Genomic DNA, 20,984 nt, shown 5'->3' with positions numbered 1-20,984 from the left:
ATTGATGAGGGAGGGGCGATTTGGAAGCAAACGAAAGAAGAAAAGAGCAGTGGGTGGTTTCGCTCATGACGGCATCGGCATCGCCTTCTGTCAACGCACCGGCTGGTCTGGCTTAATAGCCGTGATGCCGGGCTGGCTGACTTTTTCCATGGTTGGGGGGTTTGCTAGGGGGCGATTTCCTATCATCTGGTATCAATGTCGCTTTACGATATCCCTTCCCTCTGCAATGGGAGACCGGGATCTGTTTTCTCGGCGTAGCAAAGCGAATATGGTAGCGATAAAGCAGTCCGGGCAGAGTTCCGTAGCAGCCCATAGGTAACTCTTCGGTAGCTGCCGGTCGAATCTCCATAGAAGCCGACCCAGTCCATCCCAGCCAATGAACCAGGGAGATCACATCTTTGGTGATGTATTTTCTGCACATGTTATGTGCGAGACTAGAGCCCAGATCCCAGCTATTAGGGTTCAGAGCATCGCCGATCGTTCGAATTCTCACTTTGCGGAACCGTTGTCAAATCGAATGTGGCAAAAGCTCCTTGCTTGCAGCTTCTTTTCCATCCCAAGGGATCGGATATGAGGTGCTGACAGGAAGGTTGTGCAAGTGTTCGTTTTTCTTTTGCTTTATCTCAAGCCATCCGCAATCCCCCACATGCTGCGCGGTTGTCATAGGTACGAAGCCGTCAACATGGTTGTCTCTTTGCTTCGGTAGCGCCTTACATTGTGACATGAGGATAAGGACATGGCCGTGTTGTTCGTTCCATTATTGCCAATATGTTGTAGGAACTGGGCTGGAAGCCGGCCTCGCGTGGTTCAAGCGACGATAACAGGAGCAAAAGAACGGGCTAGACAACAACTTGACAAGGGACCACGCATGGAAAACAAACGCCTCTCTTGTTCAAGCGTTTGTTCTTCTCAGCTACCGACGAATCCCGTATGCTATACCTGTTGTAGAAAGTTTGCTCAAGGGAGTTGAATATTTGCACAATTTCTGCCTCGAGGTGGTGGTGCTATTGGCCGAGATTGTTGCCGCGGTCCCGTCGTGATGATTGTAAATCATCAGGGGTAAAAAACGTGCTGAAGAGTGTTTGGAGCCGCCTCACATGAGCGAGTTACCGACTTGAACTCCCGATTGGGGTTGTGAGGGCATGTTTCTACCCGGCGTGGCCAGGGCAGTGAGTGCCCGCTGAGTAATCTTGTACCACTCAACAGATGAGTGACTCTGGGAGAGGAGGGAGGACGAGGGAGCATCCGGAACAGCGGGAGTATGGTGACATTCGCGCAGTTGGTACTGCTGTCAGAGTAGGTACTTTTGTGTTCTCATGGCGAATGTACCCCAGGTCCCCAGGGTCTTCCTGTCATCCTGAACGTCCCGTCACCTCTTTCATTCGCGAACCGACGAATAATAGTGGAGAGCCACGAGATGGCAAAAACCGGTCCCTGCAGGTCCGTGGTCTGCCCTAGTGGTGGATCTCACAGCGGATCTCCATCTGGGATGAACCAGTGAACACGTGTAGACGTAGTCCGCTTATCGAGCGCTGTTCTTGATGATGTAACTTTGTTCTTAAAGGTTTTTACATAGTTCTCAGGTACTGTAGTCCGAGAGGCCCTGTGAACTGCCTCGGCATCCAGACCCTCGACCCCTCCCCTCCCTTAAAAAAAAACAGGGGGGAGTGATACCTAACCGACCCGAGCGACTGGAAGCGGGAGGTCCAGCTTCGAAGATGCTGTTGGGGAAGTGCCGAGGATACTGAAGAACAAATACTATTCTTCTGGGACTAGCCATTTTTAGAAGCGTGAAGCTGCATGGTCGTGTTGCTTACAAACACCAGTGTTTGCATGTTTTCGCTATCGGAATCCGGCAAAGGCTTTCAGAGAATGTTGATATCTTGAACAGCCGCAAGAGCCGCTCGTATTGCAATTTAACCTTTCAGGCACACCTCTTCTCGTTCCTGCGTCAGGCCGTGTCGCCGTCGAAAGCGCTGTGTGGGTGACGGTTGTGTTGTGTTGTGTTGTGTTGTGGGTGCGGTTCGTGGCGATACACTACACGTGTGTGGAAGGGGTCACTGTCCCCACAGTAAGTACCGAGACATTCTCAAAGTGGGTCTTTTGGAACAAAGTACCGGTACGTCTCCCCAGATGTTGCTCTGGGACAAAACATGGCAGACTTCGTTAGCGAGCAAGTAGTGGAGCTACAGCGGGTTGTAGTGTATCTCGCACTAACACGATCTGGTCAGAACCTAAAGCCACATAAGGTTTCGCTTGGGAATCCCTGCTTCCCTTGTTAGCTGAAGATGCGCTGACGTTGAACGAAGCAACCCTCCTGGCCAGACTCCGGTGACAGGGGTTCTATCGTTACCCGATCAATTGTGCTATCACTCGCTGTTATCGATTCTTTTCTTTTTCTATATCGTCTGATGTCGTGAATGCCTTACAGTGTGCGGAAATTGCGACCTCAGCCTGCGAACAATCATTGTGAGTCTGGACCTTTTGCGTTTGTTTGGATCTCCAGATGCTCTCCCCTTCGTCACTCTCAGAAGTTTGGTGCCATGACGGGCGATGACGATGGTACCATTGAAGCGTCGCATTTGCCGCCGAGGATCATCACTGAATATGAGAAGAATGTTCACGTGGATGTGAACCTCATCTCACTCACCCGAGATCTTCGACCCTAGATGACGTGTTACACAAGAGTGACTGGTTGTGAGGGCGGCTGGCTGACAACTTCTTCCAGAGGGTCGAGCCGCAAGGGACGCGCTGAACCGCGTGGCGTCCATCCAGAACGTAAGCTGGGAGGAGAAAGCGCAGTGACAAAATAGGGGGAGCATCCGATCCGCGGCACCCATTTGACAGGGGGCGGACTTCTCATTTGCTGCAAATATCCTATGTGCTCGTGGCAATTCGCCCATTATGGGTGTGATGAAACGTTAACGCCGTGTGGGTTTTTGGTCTATGAGGGGGAGTGTCAGTCTGAAAACATTCCGGTTGCTAATAGCAGCGCTTACTGTCGACGTTGACTGCTCGAGGCATCTGCGGTTGTCAAGATTCAAAGTGATGACCAGTAGCGGTCGTGAAGAGCTGCTCTCGCTGCCATTCATGTGGTTAACTGAAAAGGGGGTTGTTTTGATCAGATACAACGTAGAGAACTTGAAAGAATGATAAGAAAGGAAGAGGGATAGTCGAATTGACCGAGTTCATTGGTGTTTATATCCAACTCATCACATCGCCGTGGTCCCGAGTGTCACAAAAACAACAATCGTCTAGTTTGTTGAGCAAGCCATCTCGATGCCCTGTTCCTTTTGGACAGAAGCGGCAGGCACGGGACGGGCAGATGAGACAAGAGACAGGTTCTTGCCTGCTTTGCAAAGGGAAGCTTCGGCAGTTGGTCGGTGTTGAGTTGGGTCGCGCTCCTGCCTAGAGCGTTTGTTACCAGGCGCCTTCACTCAAGTTGGGATGAATTCCCAGCAAAAGGACAAAAAGGGCAAAAAAGTCGGGTTAAGCACACAAGTTGCAGACCGTCATGGGATCGAAACCACACTCTCTCTGATAGCCGGCGATGGACTGACCGCTATACCAACTACCTCCTGAGATGGACGTTACTGCTAGACCCCTCCCAGCCCCGACGGTAAAAGGTGCTCCAAAGGTAATCTATATAGGGCATACATAGAATGTTTAGCGACTGGTAAGCCACCTATCGATGCACATTTCGTCCGCTGCTCCTGGTGGTTTGTGTAGGTGTGCTTGACGCAATATTTGTAATACATCGATGCGTACAAAATGTGCAGAACTCGCAGAGACTAGACTACAAAATCCACAAACTCCAACCATACATTTGACCTTGATCCTGTTTCCACCCCATCACACGCATCGCACATTAATCCAGTTAATAGAGTTGTACAAACAGTCTAGGATGTAGTAGGAAAAAAAAAAAAAAAAAAAAAAAAAAAAGAAAACGTTCATGTCCTCTCTCTAGCAAGCACCCTGCTTCCACATCTTGACCGACTTCACCGTCATACCACGCTGATCACCCTCTCCCCAAGTCGGCAGCCACTGGTCGGCAGCCGACCAGAACGTCCACTGAGCGTTGGTGGCCGAGTCGAGCCAAGGCTTGTTTCCCTTGTTGTCACTGTTCCATCGTCCATCTTGTTAGCAACTTTTGTTTCTTCACGTTTACCAAATTGACTTGAAAGAAAAGGGCCAACTTACGGAAACCACCCTATCTTACTCCCCACCGCCACATTCAAGATCAAGTAAAACGGCTGATCAAAAGGCGCGTTTCCCGTCGTGGAATCACTCCCCGCCCACGGATTTTCAAAGAGGGTATCGTTCTCCCTCATCTCCGCAAACTCACCCATTTTCCAGAGGTCGTCCTTGGCTTTGAACCCGACATGCATGATCTGCGTAAGCCGGTTATCCAGGTAAAAGTACATGTACTTCGCGTCCCACTCAAGGCCGAACGTGTGGAAGCTCTCGGAGAAATCGCTGCGCTTGAGACGCTTGGCCGATGTGGTCCGCCAGTAGGCATCTGTCGCGCTTGAAGGACCCCAGTGGAGGGAGCCGTAGTATAGGTTCCGTCCGCCGGGTGCGTAGTCGTGTCCATTGCCGCGGGATTCCATGATGTCGATCTCGCCGGAGCGGGGCCAGACGCCGTAAGTGGAGTCTTGAGGCATCATCCCTTGAGTTTGCTATTAGTACGATACGGGGAATGATAGGGGAAAAGTTAGGCTTACAGATGGCGGGCCACAACCAGTCTCCCTTGGGAAGCTTGGCGACAACTTCGACACGACCGTACCGGAGTGTCTTGGTGTCCTTGGTGACTAGGCGAGCGGACCGGACGGGTGGGATCATGGCACCCGTCTTTGGGTCGGAATGAGCGACGCAAGAGGCATTGGTTGTGCCCGTGCAAGACTTGTCTTTCCTCAAATCGAGCGTGTAGTTGGCATAGAGCTGGTCGGCAGTGATGTCCGTTGTCTCAGTCGTGAGAGTCGGGACAATGTGAAGTCCTTCTTCGTCGACGTACGAGTTCTTGGTATCGGTGGTGGTCCAGTCGAAGGACCCTGTTCCGAAGCCATCGAGCTGCGAAGGAAGAAGTTAGGATAATGACTTTGCAAAGTACGTGATATATTGACATACCGTCACCTGGTGCGACCAGACACTCGTATCCAGCGTCTTGAAGTCATCCTCGAACACCAGACATAACGGCCCAGTCTGGTATTGCCTGACGCCCGTGTAGCAAAGAACAGCGGCACCCGCAAACCCGACCAGACACCAGGCAGTCACGATCCAATTGTTCCACCTGGTCTTCTTCATGGCCGGGTCGGCGAGCCATGGCTTCTCGTACTCTCCTCGGAGCCGGTAGCTCTTGAACTTTCTCTTGGCCGCCCTCGGTAGTGTTGCTGCCGACTGCCTCGAGGAAGTATATATCGAGCCTGGCCGACTTGAATCCCACCCGGCGGTGGCACTGTTGACATCTAGTCCTCCTTCGCCGGTGCTGTGTGTCTCCCGGCTGCCGTATGAGGATATTATTTTTGCGGTGAGGTCGTTGGACATTTTGAATGTGGTTTCGACAGCCCTCAAATGAACAAGAGTATAAAGTAGAGAGTCAAAAGAACACTGTGATGTATTGAGGATGGAACCTCAAGTCCGAGGGAGAAAAGGATGGGGGACAACGATCAAGTTTTACTTGTAACCGTTGAAGGGCGAATTTTCTTCTAGATATTCCACGAAGAATGCTGTAAAGATGATGATACCGCGGGATGTGTTGACTGTTGTTGCTTCTCTTCTCTATCACAGAACAGCCCCAGCCATAACAATGATAACGGCTGATGGGATGTCTCTAGGCACAACATCGCCTTCTCATGGAAAATCAGAAAAGTTCACCCGAAGCAAAGGCGTTGGTTTGACAAGCTGAGTAAGCCCCCGTGCCCCAGTGTCCTGGGTCTCTTTCCGAACAAAATGCACCGCGTTACTGTCTAGGATCGGGTTCGAGCCAAACATTGTCTGTTCCGAAATCTCAGCCAGGCCGCCCACCATGGAAGAATGATTATCGGCCCAGCCAGCCTGGACAAAATTCGCCCGTGGTTGATGATCAATCCATCGAGTCGGAAAATTCCATAAGCTGCGTGCCGTTCGTGGGTGACAGCGACACAGTAGGCCGATCATGATGGATGCCGTCTTACTATTGGTTCAAGTGATTGGACCACACGACCGGGGGATGCGCTACGTTACGGGACACTATCACTTACACTAATTACTAGCAAGCAACACCGCAGTTGGTAACTTTGCTCCGTCCATTTTCTGCTGTCTTCCGTACGGTAGGTGATCCACGGCGTGTGAATGGTCCAGACGGAATGGGCATATGTAGACGATGCCAAGATAATTGAGTTGTTGCATCAGAGTTGCGAACAAACAAAACGTTGGGACGTACCTAACGGGTGCTCCGGCTGTGTGTGGATCTTGTGGCGTCGATGAAAAAAGCTGAAGCATTAGCGTACTAGTACCTACACGTCAAGGTACATTGTCAACCACGACTGGACACAAGGTCGATCCGTACCGATACACTGAACACTCAACTCTCTGCAAGCCACAGTTGGGGATGAAGGTGGGGAGTGGCCTTATTTTCTTTTCTCTTCCAATCACGCGCCTGCGAATGAAGTAGTTTGATCGTTTTTCTGTTAATCTTGGGTAGCAGCGATCGATTGAGTTTATGCAGGTACATTGGAAGCTACTTCACCTCTTGTTACCTCTAGTCACCACCTTCCCTTTTTCGATCACTCACCCATTTGACAACAGATCGTGCCTTCTACGTCTACTTGACATTGGCGTTTTAAATTTGTAGAATAACCCGAGGAATTGACAAATGGAAGGCGGTCGGTCAAGGGTACCTTCCTTTACCACTTCTATTGTAACAATAAACGGTTGGCTCTTTCCACTCTCTAGTGACCATTCTTCTCACAACGACCAACAGTAATAAACTGACACTATCGTTTTGTGAAGTGGTCCATTCACATTTCATTCACACAGTACACCAGCAAATATTGAGTTGTCCCCTCAGTTCATTCACATTTGCGGTGGCTTGACATCGACATCCGGATCTTCAACTGGGATTGGATCCCATACGAGCCTCTTTCCTCTATCCGCCTAGCAGGGCCACAATGGCAATGCCGCCATGGCTAATATTTTCTAGTAATAAGATGACGGTGCGAAACCAAAATGCCACAGCCTTTAGGGAAGTACGTCTCTGCCTTTTCTGCGTAAATCTGGACTCTAGGGTCTCTCAAGATTCAAGAAACCTATTAGCCTCACAACATTGTGTTGGAGTGGGAAAGAAACTTTTGAAGCAAACATGTCTATCTCCATCTCTCTGCAGCTCTCTCGCCTTTATTCCATTTTCCATAAACCCGGACCCAAACTGGACTCCGAGGAAGCGGAAAATATCGGAGACCTGCATGAGTGGAACGTTTAACTGGAAGTGTCCGACCCAAAATAGCAGTGGGCGAGGGCTGAAGGGCTAAGCAGCTATCTACTTAGCTCACCACGCGAGGAAGAACACTTCCGTTTTCATTGGGAGTCCTCTCTCTAGCCCTCTTCTTTGGAGTATCACCCATCACCCATGACAGATAAACATGAACATGGACATATGACATGATAGATGGCAGTTGAGGCTGGCTGACGGACACATCGTCTTCTTGACAACCCATGGGAAACCGCACCATCTCCATCCTCCTTTCCACGATCATGCTTGTCCAAGGCGGTAAGGGAGAAGAGTGTCCGGTGTCCAGAACACAGAATCAACGCTAAGCCTCGCGACATCTGACAGCTCAAGCCCACCACGTTTCTGGCCGCCTACCCCGACATCTACAGTCATCTACTGTGTGGACTGTAAACTACCTTGAGCTGCAAAGGGCTGCAAAAGTTCCGCTTTCGGGCATCTTCTCCCAGGCTCAGACTGTCTTTAGCTCGCTACTAGCTCGTATAGTGGGCGCCTCCTTCACGGACAGCTATCTCCTTTCAGTTGGGCACATCATGTTGTTGCTCATATTTTGTGGAACTATACAGTTTAGTTGTGATGCTTCTGCTTTTCCAATGCATGCATCGTGAGGGGGTTGTATGTGGCTGGTCATTTCCACAAAGCCGGCCCAGCCCACTGAGCGCCAACAAGCACGGAGCCCTTTTCCGGACTAGACGACGGTCACCTTCTCAACCTTGGTCAGTTATTCTCGTTTCTTTCTTTCCTTTCTTTCCTTACCCTTGGAAAACACTGCCGAACCGATCAGTCGATGGATGGCAGTAAGCCACTTGAGGCTCCGAATTGGTCGGGTCGGTCGAGACCTCCGTATTCGCACCACCGGGCGGGCTCACTTACACCACTCAGTCACTCAGTCTCACTCAACCGCGTCTGATGGCGTTTGGATGGCTTGCGGGCAGCTCTCTCTGAATCCAGTCATCGTGATCAATCTTTGTGAACATCGAGTTCCCTCCTCGTCTCTATAGCCTTCTCAGACTATAAGATCTTCCATCTTTCCCAACCTTCCCTCTCGAAAGTTAAAAAGCAATCCACTCAAGCCTTCAAGCAGCCTCATCACAAACCATCAAGGCATCTATCCTTCTTGAGCACACATCTTTCCTCCTTCTCCGACAACTCACTTGGCTGTTTTTCAAAATGGTTCGCAAGAACATCATCATTTCTTCCCTCTTCCTGGGCCTCGTCTCAGCCTCGCCGCTCCACCTGAAGCGCCAGGACCTGCCCATCGACAGCTATGACGAGTCCGTGGCTGCCGGTGCTGACTCCACCGACACCCCCCCTGTTGGCGACGCCGTTCCTCAGAACGTCGAGACCTTCGACTCCAACACCGTGGCCGCGGAAGTTGTGGCTACGGTCGTCGACACTCCCCCCGCTGTGGCTCAAGCCTCCAACGACACTCCTCCCGATGTCATCGCCGTCAACCTCTTGAAGCGCAGCGACATGAACGTCGCTCGCGCCGACGGCCCGGCCACCTCGTGTATTGTGCGCACCTTCAATGGTCCGCAGGTGTCTGATCCCGACACTCCTGGGGCCTTCACCAGCTATCCGGCTTTCTCTACCGCTGCCATTGACTCTGTCAAGGCGGCCAACGTCCCGTCCGGCTACGCGGCCGTGCCTAACTTTGTCAACCTCAATGCGGTGGCCCAGGACAAGTCCTACATTACCTACACCAGCTCCAAGCTGACCTCGTACGACCCCAAGAAGTGCGCCGCCATCTGCGACGCCACTGCCGGCTGCACCTCGTTCAACATCTACTACGAGCGAGTGCCGCTTGAGATCAGCAAGGCCACCCAGGTGCCCGATGCCGCGCTGGGCTGCCCTGGCAATGCCGACGCCGCCTCGGCCACTCTGATCAAGTGCGCCTTCTACGGCATGCCGCTCGTCGCCACCTCGGCCAAGTCGGTCTACCAGTACCAGGGCAAGGCCTTCAAGGTAGTCTACGCCGGCTCCACGGCCTTCACCAAGTCCAGCGGCCCCACGGTCGACGGCTTGCAGGGCCCCGTCACCTTTGGCGACGCCGCCATCAACGCGCCCGCGCCCGTCATCGACCACGGCTACCTCCGCACGCAGACCTTTGGCACCAACGTCCCCTTTGCCCCGGAACTCTGCGCCGCCAGCTGCAAGGCCCAGACCGAGTACAACGCGAAGCACGGCACCAACAAGGGCCAGGCCTGCATCTTCTTCAACGCCTTTGTCATTTACAAGAACGGCAAGGACGGCGTCTTCACTTGCAACTACTATGGTACCCCCTATGGTGTCAGCTACGCCAAGAACAGGGGCCAGTGGGATGACTCTGGCAACCATTGGACTATCTCCAACAGCTTTGGCTACTACGTTCCTGGCAACTATGTTGCCAAGTAAGGAAAGGGGGTGGGTGCGCGGTCATCCAAGACCGTGACCATGACCACTTGCTTTTCGTGCTTTGAAGGGTTGCGAGGATGAAGAAAACGGCTGGGAAAAAAACAAATGAGTAAAACGAATGAGTAGTACTTGCTTGGATTCTTTGGCTCTCCCCGTCTTTTATAACCATTTGTGCTTGGCTGTGCGAACAGTTAACACTTTTGTGGTTTGCTTTTTGTGCTTTAGTGCTTTAATAGTTAGTTCTAATACATAACAGTTGTTTGGGTACATAAATTGTTGTGTCGTCAAGGTTAACTTTGCTTGTAATGCCATTGTCGTTGTCATTGATCGCCGCGCTTGAATGCCTATTTGGGAGTTGTGAGTAGACTGATGACGGTGTTTCAAGGCGAATGGTTTTGACTTGGAGGTGTTGTTCCTGAGTGTCGACAGATAGCATGACACCAAGGTGCCATTTCCCTGAAGCCATCTGATTTGGAACATAAACGACCAGATCTTTGCCGATAATGTTTACATCATTGCTCCCTATAGTCTTCGGTTTCGTGTAGTCTGCCATGATGTCTTTTGCTGTGGGCAAGAGGCAAAAGGTGAAGTTATGTTGATGTCTGCTCGGGAGGATCCGTGATCGTCATTGCAATTACCCAAGACGTGAGCATCTACCGATCTTTGGGCGCATGCCATTTCCCCAGTAGATCGATCAACGTGACGGATTGTTCCGACATGGAATAGTATTGCCAAAATGGGCTTCTTCTGCGACTTCCTCGTGGCAAAGCAATCTGCATAACGTGCAAGTCAGAAATGAGGAAATACAACCAATTATAATCGTTATCGTTCATTTTCCACCATTGTAAAATCACGATAACGGTCAATCTCCCCATTGACACTTTGGAAATAATCATCACAGCGGTTGGGATAATGGATTGGTAATCCACTCATGGCCACTTGGTCATTTTTGAGCACTATCAGAGGCAATTGAGAATCGTAGTCATCCGTCTCAAAACACTCGGAAATGAGCAATGATACAGAAAAGAAAAGAGAGCAATAGCTCGTTGACGGATTGGAAAGAGGGCAGCGGCAGAGTCGCGAATGGCTGTGATGATGCAGCAAGTGGGTGTGGACAGAGGGGAAAACTAATACAGGAACGAACACTCTACGGTGGCCCAAGTGCGCGTTAGGCCGTTTATCCAAAAGTTCAAAAACAAAAAGTCAGTGCCGGCTGCAGGCGTTAGGCTCGCACCCAGAGGGTGGTATCCAAATCCTAGTAATAAGATAACCTTAATAAGCCGTCTCCCGCAATATTACTTCAACTCCTATTAACTCCTATTAACTCCTATTAATTCTCATTAACTCCTATTAACTCCTATTAATTCTTATTAATTCTTATTAACTCCCATTACTTTATTACTTTATTACTTTATTACTTTATTACTTTATTACTTTATTACTTTATTACTTTATTACTTTATTACTTTATTACTTCATCACTTTATTACTTCATCACTTTATTATTTTATTATTTTATTACTTTATTACTTTATTACTTCCTTACTTTATTATTTTATTATTTTATTACTTTATTACTTTATTACTTCCTTACTTTATTACTTTCGTACAAGAGGTTTATTAATTTTTAGTAGTAATTAGTATAAATAGACCTTACTAGCCCTTATTTATATTTAATTCTTCTCTAAATTTTTAAATTAGGATAAAGTAATAATATAAATAAATCCTATTTTCTATCTCCCCCCCCTCCCCTTTCCTTCATCCTCCTAAGAGAAACTTTAGTACTTAGAACCCCCCTAGTAAAGTAATAATACAAATAGATCCTTCTACCCTTTAGAGAAAAAAAAAGATAAAAAAAAAAAAGAAGAAGGAAAAAAGGGAGGAGAATAGGGGGGGGGGGGGGGGAAGAAGAAAAAACTAAGGAAGGTTGAGGTGAAAGTTCAAAGTTTGGGCGTAAGCGCTGTACGGTAGAGGCGTTGATATAAAATAACCGGCAGTTAGCTGCAATTGGAAGCTCGGACCAATTTATAAACGGCCTAACGCGCACTTGGGCCACCGTAACACTCTCTCAATCTCTTCCTCCGTCTGCTCACTGGACGAGCAGCGCCTTTGCTCTCTCGTACTACTGACGCCTCACGCCGTACGCCCACAGACTTCACGATGACTTGCGCAATGCGAGGGTAAAGAAAATAGTAGTTTTGACCAGACTGGCTCAACTGGGAGTCGTTAAGCGAATGCGTATGCAAAAGGTCACACCTCCGAAGTCTTTGTGACCGCTTTTTGCTTTTGTCAGTTTTCTATAACGGGTTTTCGCAGTGTCGGCCGTCGGCGGTCGGGGACACGGGCTGGACATTGGAAGGAAAAGAAGCCAAAAGAGAATCCGATGGTTGAAATGCTGCAAGGGGAAATGATGCCAGAGACGCCACGCGCCACGACCCGTCAAACAGACAGACGGTTCAGTGATGTTTGTGTGACTGGTACGTTGAGGCTGAGAGGAACGAGAATAGGCGGGACAACACTGCCCGATTTTGGTTTGTGTTTCGTTCGTTAGATTGCTTGCCGTTAGGTTGGCTGGAGGTGGTGGGTGGTGAGAGGTGCAGTGGTGACGGGAGTTGGTGGTGACTTTGTTGTGGAAAGCGAGAAGTCGCGATACAAGACAAGGATCAAGGAAAGCAGGGGGGGAAGACAACTGGGGTGTTGCGACGAAGCACAAAGTACCGGTACTTTTCACAGGTACCGATGCTTAGTGTACTTACCCCTGCTACATATCTTCTGGGGTTTTGACAGGGCAGGCAGCCCCGAACCAGGCTAGCCTAAACCGGGGTGCATTGAGGGTCTTGCCTCCACATTCAACCTCGCTGGTCTTGGCAGTCACGTCTCGCTTTCTGCTTTGGGAGGAAGTGAGAGCTACTCCTCCCTTGTTGAGACGGATTCCTTCCATCTTCGCTTAGATCTTCGACAGGCAGTTACTATGGTACCAGACCAGACTGCCAGACGACCAGTCAACCTCCGTGTGTTCAATGAGACTTGTCACGTCAACAGGTCAACCTCGGTACACCATCTTCAACAGAAACACGCGCTCGGCTTTTTCGCACACTCACACGGAACAACCCCCCTCCACCCGGTCCCATCATGGTTTGTTTAGGGATTCTCAACCGAGGTGCGAGGTATTTCGATGCCTGGTCTCTGGTCATCTTCAGTCATCACATCCCGCTGGGTTGAGCCCATGAAAAGATCAGGATCCAAAAGTTGGCAGAAGACCCTTCAGCTGAGCCCCAGCCCGAGGGAGGTCTAGCAAGATGCCATAACAAGAACCCAATTTGCCTTTCCGTCGATAGTTTGGGGGACGAGCAAACGCCGAGTTGGCCACAGTCATGAGTGTTTGCTGGTTGACACCGACTGACATGTTGATGTGGCTGTCACCCCGGGAAACCCTTCAAGCACACCGCAGGCACACCTCGACTTGTGGTAATGACGGTTCAAGCTGCGCTCCCAAGACAGTCCAAGACTTCAAGCCACGTCCCGCCATCCCCTTCCTTTGGCTGGCTGAGAGACAAAAGACCTACTTAGACTGCTAAAGACAGCCTGAAGAGTTGTATTGGCCAGCTGCCAAGGCCGAAAAGACTGTCAGGCTGACCTTCAATGGGCCGATCAATGCCCTAGACCGGCGTCGAGACCATTTCGAGACCCGTTGGAATGGAATCGGCGCAAGCCCCATTCGGTAGCGCCCGTCTGGTCTTAGATCACGTTGGATCACAGAGATCTCTGGGTAGCTTCTCCATCTCACATAGAGACACAGCTATATGCGATTGTCTCCCATCCCTTTTTACCCGAGATCTCACTCATCCATCCACTTCTTTGTCGATAGCCCAATTCGCACCGTCATCTTGACGACCTCGGGGTCTTGTCTCGCAAGAGCCGATTCCGGTTGATCTAGTGCCTCGGACACCTGGACATCACTTCGTCATTCCCCCTATGTGGTAGTCACTCGTTATTAATTTATATACACTTTTCTTCGGGATAACCTTGTGGATATACCCTTCACCTACAGTCTTTACTCATATCCTCATGACTTATTCGACACACTCACTGTAATATCCTTTCGCCAAAATGAGGCCCCTAGGTCTCTTACGCTCTTTTGCGAGCCTTGCGCTCTGCACGGCAACATGGGCAATGGACCCGACAGATACCATTATGGATGCCGGTGAGTCAAACTCTATGTGCCTTGAATGTCTTATGAATCGGGATTGCTAACAGATCAACTTTGGCAAGACTCGGCTGCTGTCGGCTACCTCCCAACCCACAACATGGATCCAGCAACCATTGAGGGAGGCGCATTTGGCCAGATTTGGTCCTTCACGACACCAAAGAATCCTCTCAACCAGATCGAGCAGTTCTACTCTAAACTTCTAGTCTACACACCAAAGGCCACGGGAAAGCAAACCGTCATTGCCTTTTCAGAGCAAAACCGCATCTACCTTCTCGATGCGGTGAACGGCACACTCTACAATAGCCGTGATCTGAGCGAGCAGGATCCCGCAGAAGCCCCGTTCATGGTGTCCGACTTGGGCAACTGCAACGACATTAGCGGAACAATCGGTATCACTGGTACGCCCATCATTGACCCCAACACAGAAACCATCTACTTCTGGGCCAAGGGCTACAGGGACGCAACCACGAAAGGCTGGAAGAACGGTGCATACCGTTTCCATGCCATTGATGCATGGACCTTGCAAGAGAGACCCGGCTTTCCAACCAACATTGAAGGCAAGTATGCCGATAACGACAAAACCCGCTACTTCAACGGTGGCAGTGTCCTTCAGCGCACATCCCTGAACCTTATCAATGGCGTGGTTTACGCTGGCTTTGGTGGCCACTGCGATCTGTTCAACTACACCGGCTGGGTAGTTGGCATGAGAGCTTCCAGTGGTGAGTTCGTCACAGCTTATGCCGCTGCTGGTGGTGATCGTGCCCCCAAGCAAGATGGCACCTGGGAAGGAGGTGGTGGTGGCTGCGGAATCTGGCAAAGCGGTGCCATTCTGGCCTCGGACAACCCGAGTCGTCTCTTCTTCGCTACTGGAAACGGCTACGGAGTCATGGCGAACCAACAGCTAGCCGCCGGCGGTAGAACCCACCTCGACACACTCTCCGAAGCCATCGTCAATATGGCCATCGATCCCGTCACTGGAAAGGTCACGCAACAAGACTATTTCGAGCCATATACTTACCAAGCTATCGACTCTGCTGATCGTGATTTGGGTGGTGGCGGCGTTTCCATCCTGCCATTTGGCGGCGGTGGTGTCAAGCAGCTTGCGGTAACAGCAGGCAAGAACGGCCAGGCCTACATCTGCAACGCTGATAACCTAGGAGGCTACAAGATGGGCACTGGCGGTGGTGACAACATCATCCAGACTATCACTCCTCCTCAGGGTACAGCCATGTTTGGAAACGTTGGCGCATATCCGCTTGAGGGTGGCTACATGTACATCACGCCAGTCGGTGCCCCGACTTATGCCTACGCTCTTGGTTACGACTCAAGCGGAAGGCCGGCCTTCAGTGTAGCCGGTTCGACCCCTGACAAGTCGGCTGGAAGAGTTGGTACCGGATCCGCAACCATCACCACCCTCAACGGCCAACCGGGAACAGGCATTCTCTGGATGAGTGATCCTGACAACGGAATTCGCGCCTACCATGCGGTGCCACGGAATGGGCAGCTCGTAAAGATTCCCCTTCCCGCTACTCCAGTCTTGTCCAAATTCCAACGTCCAGTTTTTGGTGATGGCCGGTACTACACCAGCACATACACCGGACAGATTCTGGCTTTCGGGTCCCCTGTCAAGTTGCCTTTTGACTGCGGTGGTCCTTTCAACCTCGGAGAGGTCCCCATCGGAACATCCAAGACGATCAACGTCACTTGCACTGCCAAGATCACTGTCAACCAGATCACCAACATCACAACTGGCAACCCCCTTTACAAGGTATCCTTAGCCGACCTCCCCAAAACCGCGGTTACTGCTGGCAAATCCTTCACCTTCCCTATCAAGTTCGATTTGGGTGGGTACACGTTGGACCCTGGCAGCACAAGCTCCCCGACCATGCAACCTGGTGTGCAATCCGGCTCTGTCACCCTCACCACAGTCAATGCTGTTACGGGTTATTCGACTACACAGCCCCTTTCTGTGACCGGCAACACAGTGACAGACGGACCATTTGCGGCCATCAACCCCAATGCAGTTGATTTTCAACCACTTGTCATTGGCTCTGCCTCTGCGGAAGGAGGATCGCAAAACACTGTGGTCATACAGAACTTGGGTAAAGGACCCATGAGAATCCTCGGCTATGCTTTCACCACCGATAGCCCTAACTCGGCAGCTGCCACATTTACGAACGTCACCATCGATGGCACTCGCTCTAAGCTTGATGCCGACGGTTTCTTCATTGCTGAGGATCTGCCTGTGATCGGTTCTACTGTCGCTGCTGGATCATCTGTGATCATTCACATGACGTTCCTTGCACCCAAGCTGGGTTCCTTCGCTACTACATTCACTGTCTTCACTGACGGTGGCATGGCCTACTCTGTCTTGACCGGATCTGCCAACTCGCAGCCCATTGCTCTCCTCGAACATTCCACCAGCGAAGGCGGCTGGGTGACGATTCCTTTCTGCAATGATCCTACTCAAACTTGCACCTTCAATATCGACATGGGCACTTCACCTGGCTTGACCACCACTGAAGTGACCATTCGGTTCACGAACAAGGGCGGTTCTGATCTGATGATTGACAAATCGAAGCCCCCAATGGGCTCTGTCCTTGGTGCCCAAAATCCAAGCAGTGATCTCTTTGAAGGCATGGTGATCAAGCCTGGAAAATCCGAGAGTGCTACTCTCTTCTTCACACCTGGCGCTGCCCCTCTCAATGCGGATCCCATTGTTTACGCCGGCGCCTGGACACTGAACGTTAACGATCTCGCTTTCGGCGTGCATGTTGTCAATTTCATTGGCACCCTACGTGCCACCAAAGTTGGCCCGACACTGCCGGATGGATCAGCCCGCTTCAAGTACCTTGGTTGCTACAGGGACAGCAGCGCCAACCGTCTTGAGACCACCCAGGCGCAGTTCCCTGCGGATAACGACAACGGAAAGTGCCAGCAGTATGCCATCACCAACAAGGCTGCCTTTGCCGGCACCCAGTATACCTATGAATGCTGGGTCGGCCGGAGCATTCCACCTGCAAGCTTGAAAGTTGACGACTATCTCTGCAACACTTACATCTGCCCCGGTGACAAGTCGCAGTTCTGCGGTGGTGTGGGAAGCTACATGATGATGTGGTATGACACCACCGGCTACTTCCCCGAGAACGGTACCCTCGCTCCTGCTTTCAGGCCCCCTGCAAGCAAGACAGTTGTTGGTGACTGGGAGTATGCTGGTTGCCGTACCGACAACTCGGCATCCCCTGCGACCAGAGCCCTGAATGACCGGATTGTCGGACAGTCCAGCACCAACACTATTGAGAGCTGCGCCCAAGCCTGTGCTGGCTTCTCCTTCTTCGGTGTTGAGTGGGGTGTAGAGTGCTACTGCGGTAACAATCTCAACTCTGGTAGTACCGTTGCTGATGAAAAGACCTGCAACTACGTCTGTGGCGGCGATCCGACTGAGCTATGCGGTGGTTCAGGCCGTATCTCGGTTTACAAGCAAAAGGGTGCCGTCATTGGTAACCCATCAACCGGCGTGTCGTCTTCATCTGGGCCAGCATCTGGAACCGCTTCTGCCACTGCTTCTGCTTCTTCCACATCCTCGTCTGCAGTTGCTTCCGGCACTCCTGGAAACCCACAGTCTATCGGTCAATACGGTTCCTTGGGTTGCTACAGCGATGCTGTTGCCTCCCGCTCTCTCCAGGGCAAGAATACTCAGTCCAATGTCATGAGTCTTGATGACTGCGCTACGTACTGCGCTGGATACAAGTATTTTGGCACCGAGTACTCGGCTGAATGCTTCTGTGGCAACGACCTTCTCAACGGAGCTGCCCCGGTCACCGACGGCCGCTGCAACATGCTTTGCAATGGCAATCAACAACAAATCTGCGGTGGTAGCAATGGTCTCTCCATGTACCAGCTCAACCCTAACGGCACCTCCAGCTCAGTCACCGCTTCTGGCTCGGCCACTCAATCCGCCACGGCATCTGGCACCGTCTCTGGTACTGCCTCCGGCACCGCTTCCGGTTCCAGCACCGCATTGGCAACTACCACATCCTCAGCTGTCCCAACCATGCCGGCCGTATCCGTCAAATGCCCCGACAACAATAATGGCACATACCTTTCCCTCAACGGCAAGACCTTCCTCCTCGAGTGCTTCACCGACCACGAAGCGGGCGATTTGGCACTCGCCTACGTCGACAGTTACGCTCTGTGTGCCGAGAAGTGCTCCACCACCGACTTGTGCATGGCTTTTGCGTACGTGCCTGGTGGTACTGGTATTCAGGCCCCGTGCTACATGAAGAAGTCGGTCGGACGTGGTTTTAATAACCAGGCTGTTTGGGGAGCTCAGATCATTGCTGTGGCTTCTGCCTCGACCACGACGAGTGCTGCTGCTACAACGACAAATGCGGCGAGTGCGACGGGCTCGAATAGTGTTGTTGATCCTTCTGGATCGGTTGTGACTGGTTCGACTGCTACTGGCTCTGCTACCGATTTCACTACCACCGGCTCGACTGCCACTGGGTCGACTGCTGCTGGTTCATCAGTTGCCAGTGCTACAGGATCGGACGCTATTTCTGCCGCATGGCCGGCCGCCTCCGGTACTGCCGCAACCTCAATCGTCGCTTCTGGTTCCGGCTCGGGTGCTGCCTCCGGCGCGGCTTCGACAGCGGCCTCCACAGTGGCTTCCGGTAGTGCATCTGCCAGTGTTACACCCTCAGCCAGTGTTACACCCTCAGCCAGCGTTGCTCCCTCGGTCAGCGTTGTTCCTTCGGACAGTGTTATTCCCTCGGTCAGCGTTGTCACTTCGGGTAGTATTGCTCCTTCGGATAGTATTGCTCCCTCTGCTAGTGTTACTCCCTCGGCCAGCGTTGCTTCCTCGGCTAGTATTGTCCCATCGGATAGTATCGCTCTCTCGGCCAGTACTACTCCCTCGGCCAGCGTTATTCCCTCGGCCGGTGTTATTCCCTCGGTCAGCGTTGTCACTTCGGGTAGTATTGCTCCTTCGGACAGCGTTGTCCCTTCGGACACTATTATTCCTTCGGACAGCGTTATTCCCTCGGCCAGTACTACTCCCTCGGCCAGCGTTGCTCCGTCGGACAGTGTTGTTCCTTCGGCCAGCGTTGTCCCGTCAGCTAGTACTACTCCCTCGGCCAGCGTCATTCCCTCGGCCAGCGTTGCTACCTCGAATAGTGTTGTTCCCTCGGCCAGTACTACTCCCTCGGCCAGCATTATTTCCTCGGCCAGCGTTGCTTCCAGTGCTAGCGTTGTTCTTAGTACTAGCATTGCTCCTCCGGCCAGTACAGCCGCCCCAGAAAGCGTTGCTCCTACTGGAAGTGTTGCTCCAAGCGCGAGTGTATCTCCTGGTTCTAACACCGGCCTCGCTCCCACAAACTCAGCGAGTGTCGCTCCCACGAATAGTGCCAGCGTCGCCCCTACGAATTCCGTAAGTATCGCTCCCACTGCGAGTGATGCTCCTACTACGAGTATTACTCTCAGCTTCGCTCCAGGATCCAGCTCGTCTACTAGTGCTCCTGCGATTGTCAGTACCACTCTCACTGCACCTACTGTCACCTCAGTTTCTTCTGCCGCTGGCACAACTACTACATCCGCTGCGGCTGTCACGAGTACAGATCCTGCTCCAGTCACCATTACTACCACTACCGCTATTACTTCTACCACGGACTCAACCTCAGCCTTGCCTACAACTAGTACAACTACTACAACCGCCGCCGCCGTTGCTACTACAGCTCCTACCCAAGCCACCACGACCATCGCCACTGCTGCCACTACTTCCACCGCGAACACCGCCTCAGCCTCGCCTACAATTCCTGCTGTTGTGAACTGGGACTACCAAGGATGTGCCAGTGACTCCAACACCGCCGTGCCTACTGCTCGCGCACTCAATGGCACCTACCTATACGACAAAGACGGCATGACCATCCAAAAATGCCTTAACTACTGCGCCCAGCAAAACTACCCCCTCGCCGGCCTCGAGTTCCAATCCCAATGCTACTGTGGTCTCGAGTTCAAGCCCGGCTACAGCCTCGGCCAGACTGGTTGTAATCTCACCTGCGTCGGTGACCCATCAACACGCTGCGGTGGCCGCGCTCGTCTGGACGTCTTCAGACAAACCAACTACGTGACGCCCCGCCTCGTCAACCCGTCTGTGGTTAACGGGCGCTTGGCGACGCCACAGGGTTGCTTCGTCGACAACTCAACGGCTCGTATCCTCAAAGCTCACTCGTACACCAACAGCACGAGCATGACGGTCGAGATGTGCCACGAACGCTGCCAATCGAGGGGCTACAGTCTCTTTGGCGTGGAGTTCGGCAAGGAGTGTTACTGCGCCAATTCGCTCGCGGACACGGCAGTGGCGGCGTCGGAGCTGTATGAGTGCAAGAGGTTGTTCTGCGTCGGTGATAAGACGGAGTTCTGCGGTGCTGGCTCAAGGTTGCTGCTTTACAGTATTCAGCCGGCTGGGACTACTTCTCCTGCTAGGAGGAGTATAGGAAGGAGAGACGAGGGGATGGTGAAGGTGAAGTTACCCAATTTGGGGAAAGATGGGGAGCCTGATAATGAGTTGAACTGGGATGGTGATGGGGGTGTGGGACAAGTGAAAAGAAGCGGCTCTGGGTGGAAGAAAATTGAGAGGCGATGGGGACGTAGTGTTGGACGGTGATGATGATACTTGGGTGTTTTTTCTGTCTTCTCTTTCTTCCCCGTTACATGCATTGTTGTTATTGTTAGGCATGCTGATAAGGTGTGCGCGGAAGGATGTAATTATTAGTGGCTCGGAGGTTACTTAGAGCAAAGGAAGCGTACGCATATACAACTGTCTCCCAATCTAATCATACATGTTGTCTTAATGTGCTGGAATCCTGATTCGAATCGCTTATCTTGGTACAAACA

The 20,984-nt window shown here is 51.7% G+C and overlaps 4 protein-coding genes across 4 annotated transcripts; 3 read left to right on the top strand and 1 right to left on the bottom strand.

Annotated features, from left to right (window-relative positions):
• Window positions 1-1,142: 1,142 nt before the first annotated feature.
• On the top strand, window positions 1,143-2,669 carry NEUTE1DRAFT_107022 (uncharacterized protein; the record flags this gene model as incomplete). Its single annotated transcript, XM_009849378.1, has 7 exons — window positions 1,143-1,169; window positions 1,207-1,296; window positions 1,343-1,440; window positions 1,577-1,583; window positions 1,892-2,071; window positions 2,432-2,469; window positions 2,507-2,669. The coding sequence occupies 7 exons, from the start codon at window positions 1,143-1,145 to the stop codon at window positions 2,667-2,669; spliced, it is 603 nt and encodes a 200-aa protein (XP_009847680.1).
• A 1,294-nt stretch (window positions 2,670-3,963) lies between these two features.
• NEUTE1DRAFT_134426 (uncharacterized protein) lies at window positions 3,964-5,544 on the bottom strand (the record flags this gene model as incomplete). Its single annotated transcript, XM_009849377.1, has 4 exons — window positions 3,964-4,120; window positions 4,201-4,669; window positions 4,725-5,070; window positions 5,128-5,544. 4 exons carry the CDS (start codon window positions 5,542-5,544, stop codon window positions 3,964-3,966), a joined length of 1,389 nt encoding a protein of 462 aa, XP_009847679.1.
• A 3,112-nt stretch (window positions 5,545-8,656) lies between these two features.
• NEUTE1DRAFT_143819 (uncharacterized protein) lies at window positions 8,657-10,146 on the top strand (the record flags this gene model as incomplete). The annotated part of the gene is made up of 1 exon (XM_009849376.1): window positions 8,657-10,146. One exon carries the CDS (start codon window positions 8,657-8,659, stop codon window positions 9,878-9,880), a length of 1,224 nt encoding a protein of 407 aa, XP_009847678.1.
• Window positions 10,147-13,990: 3,844 nt separating this feature from the next.
• On the top strand, window positions 13,991-20,941 carry NEUTE1DRAFT_75398 (uncharacterized protein; the record flags this gene model as incomplete). Its single annotated transcript, XM_009849375.1, has 3 exons — window positions 13,991-14,084; window positions 14,138-18,922; window positions 19,208-20,941. The coding sequence occupies 3 exons, from the start codon at window positions 13,991-13,993 to the stop codon at window positions 20,752-20,754; spliced, it is 6,426 nt and encodes a 2,141-aa protein (XP_009847677.1).
• Between the last annotated feature and the right edge of the window lie 43 nt (window positions 20,942-20,984).

The sequence above is a fragment of the Neurospora tetrasperma genome (genome assembly GCF_000213175.1).
Source record: "Neurospora tetrasperma FGSC 2508 unplaced genomic scaffold NEUTE1scaffold_1, whole genome shotgun sequence".
In the NCBI taxonomy this organism is placed as follows: domain Eukaryota; kingdom Fungi; phylum Ascomycota; class Sordariomycetes; order Sordariales; family Sordariaceae; genus Neurospora; species Neurospora tetrasperma.
This window is presented reverse-complemented; position numbering and strand designations above follow the sequence as displayed.